The sequence below is a fragment of the Salmo trutta genome, chromosome 9 (genome assembly GCF_901001165.1).
Source record: "Salmo trutta chromosome 9, fSalTru1.1, whole genome shotgun sequence".
Lineage (NCBI taxonomy): Eukaryota > Metazoa > Chordata > Actinopteri > Salmoniformes > Salmonidae > Salmo > Salmo trutta.
Window position 1 is genome coordinate 21,203,894 of NC_042965.1, and position 6,000 is coordinate 21,209,893.

The 6,000-nt window shown below is 40.1% G+C and overlaps 1 protein-coding gene across 4 annotated transcripts in view; it reads left to right on the forward strand.

The window, feature by feature from the left end:
- Positions 1-5,156, forward strand: part of mlxip (MLX interacting protein) — a 42,292-nt gene extending 37,136 nt beyond the window's left edge. For all 4 annotated transcript variants that reach the window (XM_029762953.1, XM_029762955.1, XM_029762954.1 and 1 more), the window contains exons 16-17: positions 1,096-1,225; positions 2,058-5,156. In XM_029762953.1, the coding sequence (XP_029618813.1) occupies positions 1,096-1,225; positions 2,058-2,179 (252 nt within the window). In that variant the 3' untranslated portion in view covers positions 2,180-5,156. The remainder of the gene's footprint in view (positions 1-1,095; positions 1,226-2,057) is intronic.
- Positions 5,157-6,000: the final 844 nt, after the last annotated feature.

Sequence of the window (6,000 nt, forward strand, 5' to 3'; positions counted from 1 at the left end):
CCCCCAAGACATGCTAACCTCTCACCATTACCAATAACAGGGGAGGTTAGCGTTTTATATCATATCCCCAAGACATGCTAACCTCTCACCATTACCAATAACAGGGGAGGTTAGCATTTTATATCATACCCCCAAGACATGCTAACCTCTCACCATTACCAATAACAGGGGAGGTTAGCATTTTATATCATACCCCCAAGACATGCTAACCTCTCACCATTACCAATAACAGGGGAGGTTAGCATTTTATATCATACCCCCAAGACATGCTAACCTCTCACCATTACCAATAACAGGGGAGGTTAGCATTTTATATCATACCCCCAAGACATGCTAACCTCTCACCATTACCAATAACAGGGGAGGTTAGCATTTTATATCATACCCCCAAGACATGCTAACCTCTCACCATTACCAATAACAGGGGAGGTTAGCATTTTTGGAGGGGTATGATTTTTATGCCTCTAACTTCTCACTCATCACTATTCATGATTCATTCATGGTTATCATACTAGCACCCACATTAATGTAGAAGTGTTTAGAAACATATTCTATGTTTTATTTACGCTGTAAGTGAATCCAAAATGACACAATACATTATTTACCGTTCATTTCTATAAGGGCACAAAATAATCTGAAACAACCATAACAAACTGCAAGTGGATCCAACAAGTTTGTAGTCACACGATTTGTAGTCATTGCATGCTAGGAATATGGGACCAAATACGACACTTTTGACTACTTTAATACTCATATAAGTGAATTTGTGTAAATACTTTTGGTTCCCTAATATGGGGAGGACTATGTACAAAGTACTGTAATTTCCGATATGAATGAAAATACCCTCAAATTAAAGCTGACAGTCTGCACTTTAACCTCATAATCATTGTATCATTTCAAATCCAAAGTGCTGGAGTACAGAACCAAAACAACAACATGTCACTATCCAAATACTTTTGGACTTAACTGAAGGACTGTTGTTCCATGAGCCATCTGAGTATATCTGTCTTGTTTGTCAGTGTGAGAAAGGAATAGGATGCAAATTCAGATCTGTTTTCTCAATAGTGTGTTTGACCCTTGACCCACCATCCTTAGTTCAGCATCATCATTAAGCCCCTGTTTGAGTCATTCAATGGGATGGTCTCCACCACAAGCAAAGGGGAGCTGTGCGAGACCACACTGCAATGGCTGGACTGTCACTGCTCCCTGCCTGTGCTGAGGCCAAGTAAGTAAACCCCACGCAGCACCCCAAACCTCTCTCTCACACACACACACACACACACACACACACTTTGTTTTCAATTAAATGGTAGCTGTGTCAAGAGTAGGAGAGTGAGGAGGTGGTGGGTAGAGAAGGCACAGCTGGCTAATGATTCCATTATGGCATTTCACTATGATTTTTACTTGAATGACTGTCTTTCTGTAGGTGTTAGATTGCATGTGTGACGTTATCCTATACCTATTTCTTTAGAATGTATAAAAATCCATTCCACCCCCATTGCTTTCTAAGGAAAGATTGCCGTCATGGTGTGTCATGATCTGTCAACCTCTTATCACCCACAATCTTTTCCTGTAATTTATTTAGAAGAAAAAACACATTCAGTGTCTTGGCCAACCTTTGTCTCCTGCGCTCAAAGAGGAGCGATCTCATGATATGAGGGAGGGATGTTGACGTCAGAGATTAACTTCGCTGGAGACCGTTCAGTTCACTAGGTTATATTACTACTGTCTGGTTAGCATGCTGCAGGACTTAGGATCCTGAAGAGTCAGCTCCACAATCTGAAGCCCTACTGAGGCATGCTAGCTCCTTGTCTTCATCTTTGTTTCATTCCTTATATAAATGCATATTGTTATGGTTATTGCACATTTTATAAAACACAGACTAGACAGCTAGCACATGACCGTCTGTGGAGGGGTATGATATTTATGCCTCTAACTTTCTCACATCATTTTATGGAGAGAAATATTTAAAATTCAACCTTGTTTTGTGTAACTTGTTGTCACACAAAATGTCAACTCTGATGAATGTATAGCTGATTGGTCTTTCTGTTGTCCAGTGGTCCTAAGCACTCTCCGGCAGCTCAGCACAAGTACATCTGTCCTTACTGACCCTAACCTGCTGCCTGAGGAAGCCACCCAGGCTGTCAGCAACACCCACAGGCACTCTGCAGACTCCTAGCCGCTTCCTCTCCGCTGAAGGTGTGAAGAAGGGTTCAGATAGAAGGCATGGTCATACTGAGGGCCCCTACCACAAACTCCTCTAACCTCCCCAGATTGAAAAACACCTTGAAACAATAGTATGGAAAAGCACCAGCACTAGTTTGCCTTAAAGGTAATCCAACGAGGTTACTCTGTCTTCCACCCTATCCATTACCATTCAGAACAGGACATGATGTTTAGGGTCTTTTTATACATGACCTTATCCAGCTCACTGACCTATCATTCCTACACATCCACTGGGCTTAGCTGTCGACAACCCAGGCTCGGTGCATTACTTTGGAGGATTGATACACACAACCCATAGAACAACTTTACAGCATCTTTTGAACACAGCAATAATGTGGGTGCTTATATTTATCCTATTTCACACATGTACAAGTGTGTATTATATGCATGTGTGAATTGGAATTGTGTTTTTTGCATATCCCAACTTCCCCTGGGACACCCTCGGAGAGTGGGGTCATGGCCATGTTCAGCCATTGTAAAAGGCGACCCTGGAGCAATTAGGATTACGTGCCTTGCTCAGATTTTTTTCACCTTGTTGGCTCAGGAACTCGATCGAGCGACCTTTCCAGTTACTGGCCCAGAGCTTCAACCGCTAGGCGACCTGCTGCCCTTGTTGCTCTTTGTTAATGTAACCTTAACACTGCTGATGGGGGAAGTCCCAGCTTGTTTTCAGGCTCACTTCAGCAGGCAAATAACATGGCGCTTCAACCATTTAGCATACCTGCTCATTTTTGTTTTATCTTTTTGTTTTTATTCAGCTCATAAATTATTTAAGGTGTAAGATGGCCTATGAACTGTCTTAAAAGGGAAATATCTCTTGAAGGAGTGAGATTCAGTTGTTTCTGTTGTTTACTCTGTTGTATGACGATGAGTGTGGATACACTGAGCTTGCCATCAAAAAGCCTATAAAACAAACCAAAAGCTTAGCATTGATTGGCAGTATGCTTTGAGTACCATGAAGGCCTTCAACAGTAACTATTTGCTACTGGTCTTTCATTCTCATCATTCAGCTCATATGCATCTGGTGGGGTCTCAAACTCTTGCACAGTTTTCTTCTGTCCATGCAGCGGGAGGGAGGGAGGGTGTACCAGTCCTTTGTGGACAGACGTCCTGGGTTTTCTACCCTTTTCTTGGGGGGGTTGGACTGTTCAAATCATACCAGAAGTCTCTAATATCCTCAGATAATGTTAAGCCAAGGGCTGTCCATGGAAAAGTATTCACCTTTCACTTAAGGAAAATGCAGTTTTACGGAATGGACCCTGAGTGGTCCGATGACCGATGCGAAGCACTTGGGGCACACACTACACTCACTGTACATTTAACATCATACGCTGCAGCCTACCTTCCATTCAGTCAATTAAACAAAGAAACGTTGTGTTATAGGAGCATTCAAACATTCAGGTGAATGTTGCTATTTTCTTGTTCCGCTAAGGGAGGCGCTGGTGAGTGTTTATGCTGTACCCTTTAACCAAACAAACACATTTAGGATACTTTAAGCTGAAGACAAGCGTCAGCTATAAGCATACAGGTTACATAGCGTATGTTCTATTTTTATTTCTCATAATCAAGTCATGCTTATGACGCCGTTATGCTAGCCTCTCAAAGATGCCGGTCTCTCCTAATTCAGATCTTATTTGTCGAAGATGCGGTTCAACTTTTATAGGCCATATTGAAATGTATATAGAAACATACATTTTACGCCCCTCTCCTTTATTAGTCTTGGAAACACCAACCTACATTGTCACATTGTGGGAGGCATCCCATCTGTCTAGAGAGACTACTCCTTTATGAGAAATGCACTCCAGAACAGTACATGCATGGATACTGTATTACTGTTGCAGTGTGATATTTTGTCTTTAATCTTTTGTTTGTTATATGTCTTAGCACATTTTGTGTTAACTCTCCTCAGGCAGTCTAATGATTTTTCTGTATTTATTACTTGATGCACACCAACAGTTTACTTTGAATGATGTCAAATCTAGCAGCATTGGTTATGTTTATTTCATGAATGTATATTATTTTATGGGGGTTTTATAGTGTGCTTTTTGAGAGGCCTTAGTACATGTCTTAACTGTGATCACTTAATGTTTGCACCCTTTGCTACTTTCTGAGTGGAGTCCCCTTTACTTGATGACTGGGGACTATATTATTGTTACAGATCAAGATTCTGAGCCCCACATGCACATTATTGTCCACATCAGACAGCATTAGGGCTAATCACAACTAACATTCATCTGACGTCATTCAGATCAAAAGTTTTGTTTCTGTTCCATTCAAAGGGAATTGGAGCTATGCAAATACACAAAGGGCAAGAGCATGAGGATGTCATGATGATTTTAACTTTTTTTTTTGCAAAGCAGTTACTATGTGTGAAATATTCCTCTGTCAAGAATCATGACATGGTTTAAGTTATAAAACAAGTATTAACAATTTTGTTTAAGTAAGATTTCATTTCTGAGATGACTTTTTGGAAGTCCTTGTCTGTTTGTTCCCTCTGAGAAGTTAGTGTTGGAAATATTTTCTTTCTTGTAGTAAAGAAAATAGTTTTTTTCCCTACATGGTTTTTAAATGTTTCATGTGTTTTGGGTAACCTCAATATCCTACTTTCTTACGTTCCCGGCACATCACAAGTCTAGGAAGTATGTCAAACGTTACAATTTCCGGAAACATTTTTAATGAATGGAACATAGTTACTTAATGTGCATCAGCTACAATACATGGCATTTCCAACAATTGGTAACATTCTTGTATGACACAAACGATAACATAATGATACAGCCAATTCTTTGACAAAAAAACAGTATTTTCAATGTGACCCGGAACCAAATAAGTGTGTTCAATTGACAAGACACTGATCAGTACACTGATGAATGAATAAATAAATGTTGTCATAAATATATTAATTATTAATAAAGCTAGACTTCAATTAGTCATATTGTATATTACTCTGTTCCTTTAATCAACCATTGTGTGTAGAGGGTGAGAAGCCTCTTCACAAACATAAGAGTTTCGTAGTGGTCGTTCACATCAAAAGGGAGTTGGCACACTTCTTGGCAATCTTGGTGATTGCACATCCAGGATTTCAGGTCTTTGATATGTTGACAGGCCTCATTGAGTCCATTGATCACCCTCTTTTCCATGTTCAGTTTGGCAGCTTCACTCATATAACAAAGAAAGGCAGAAAGATGTTTTCCGGTGAGTTTCTCGTTCATCTTCGGCTCCTGGATCCAGCCCACCTGGTTGGGCCCGGTAAGGGGGGGAAGAATCCCGGGCTGGTTCTAGTGGAATATGAAAGGGAATTCGAAGTCAGTTTCTACTGTTAAAAGGCTCTACAGTGTCAATATAATCATCATTGATTGCATTTATGATGAAGGCAATGATTTACAGTTAATCAGTGCTAATGTTGTTTGCTCTTCTTTATAGAGTTGTAGTTTCTTTAACCTTTAACACTCAGGAAAAGGCTCCTAAACATACCAAGTAGTCCAACTCTTTTTGTCCATGATGCAACATCATATATGTTGCCATCTGTTTCCATTGGAAGGCTGCTAATTGTGAAGTAAGGCACAGGAACAGGTAAAACACTGAAAGAGAGCACTCAAGTTAGTCCCCAACACAACCCATATCTGACCTGTAAGTTTATCATCAAAATGCTATTGGTCCTTAAAAGTCCATGAATATTTCTACTATAGTCACTTACACCACCCATGTTATCTTCACTATAAGATCAAACAATATTGTGCAATGTTTTGTCTAAGAGACTGCAGATTACATCTT